This window comes from Bison bison, unplaced genomic scaffold (assembly GCF_000754665.1).
Source record: "Bison bison bison isolate TAMUID 2011002044 unplaced genomic scaffold, Bison_UMD1.0 scf7180017853454, whole genome shotgun sequence".
Classification (NCBI taxonomy): Eukaryota; Metazoa; Chordata; class Mammalia; order Artiodactyla; family Bovidae; genus Bison; species Bison bison.
Window position 1 is genome coordinate 36,007 of NW_011484027.1, and position 1,407 is coordinate 37,413.

A 1,407-nucleotide genomic window follows, 5' to 3' on the forward strand; every position below is an offset into this window, starting at 1 on the left:
CCCTCCTGCGGGGGCTGACCCGCCAGCCCCTCACCCATGGCTGCCCCCCAGGGACAAGGCCAAGGAGCTCTGGGACACCCTGTACCAGCTGGAGACCGACAAGTTCGAGTACGGGGAGAAGCTGAAGCGCCAGAAATACGATGTGAGTGTGGTGTCCTTGGCCTCACCCGCTGGCGGGCACCCTGAGTCCCCGGACCCCGACCGAGGCCCCTGCCCTGCGGGGGGCCCTGCCCAGGCTGGCCTCACGTCAGCACGGCGCTCAGGGCCAGCGGGGGGTGTGGTGGGGCAGAGTGCCCTTGTTTCGGGGCAGGGGTCTGGAGACCTGATGTCCTGAGCCCACCGGGGGGCACTGAGTTCCTCTGGGGAGGGGGTTCTGCCTCACCCAGCCTCCTCTGCAAACCCAAGTTCCAGCCAGGCCAGCCCTGGGGACTCAGAGCTGGGGAGCGGGCCTGGCCGGTGCCTCCTCCACCCTGGGCTCACAGCTCAGGTCGGCAGCCCTGGGTAGACAACCGCCTTGGAGTCAGCACAGGCCGGGGGTGGGGCTGGGTATGGACCTGATGATAGACCCACGACAGACCCTTCCCTCCAGCCTCCGGTGTCCCCTGAGGAGGACCGTCCACTCTCAGGGCCCCTCTCCCACTGGCCCCTGAGACAGAGGGTGTGGGTGACCAGTGTTGACAGCTGGAGGAGTTCTGTCTCCTTCTCAGGAGCCTGGGGTCTTTGGGTGGGTTGCCTGGTCCTCCTGCACTTCAATTTCCCCACCTCCCTCTGGGGAAAGACCCTCCCCCAGGGGACCAGGTGAGGGGCACCACTCTCTGTGCCAGTGCTCCCAGCTGGCTCTGGAAATGGGCTTCAGAGGGTCCAGACTGGCCGCACTCGTGCTGAGCCAGGAGAGCAGGCCCTGACACAGTGTGCACAGTGGTCCCTGGGAGCTTGGAGAGCCTCGAGGGCCTCAGACCAGGCTGGCCCCGACACACAGGGTACCGAAGCCTCGGCCACCCACCCCGCCCCCTAACCATCTCGGTCTTTCTAGATCATGAACGTCCGGGCCAGAGTGGAGATGCTGGCCAAGTTGTAAGTCGCCGGGGTCCCCCCTGGACCAGGCTCTAGTGTTCATGCACGGCGGGCCTTGCGCATGGCGGAAACCTGGGTCGTTGCGGGTGTCGGCGGCAGCGGGCACGGAGACCCTGGAGGACGTCCCTGGGTCCTCCCGCCCGCCTCCTCCCCCTTGCCTGCCACCTGGGGGCTTCCGAGGCTGACCCGCTGCCCTTCGTCGGCAGCAGAGGCTGGCCCTTGCCTCCCGAGCCTCCCCCAGGCGGTCAGCAGGAGGGAGCAGCTGGGCCAGGGAGTGAGATGGCCACGGGGCTCTGAGCTCCAGCGGCCAGGCGGGGGCTGTACTTGCGAGCC

At 67.7% G+C, this 1,407-nt stretch overlaps 1 protein-coding gene across 1 annotated transcript in view; it reads left to right on the top strand.

Moving 5' to 3' along the window:
• Window positions 1–1,407, top strand: part of LOC104999184 (troponin T, fast skeletal muscle-like) — a 16,338-nt gene that overhangs the window by 12,833 nt on the left and 2,098 nt on the right. The window contains exons 14-15 of the mRNA XM_010854696.1: window positions 52–142; window positions 1,034–1,074. Of these exons, the coding sequence (XP_010852998.1) occupies window positions 52–142; window positions 1,034–1,074 (132 nt within the window). The remainder of the gene's footprint in view (window positions 1–51; window positions 143–1,033; window positions 1,075–1,407) is intronic.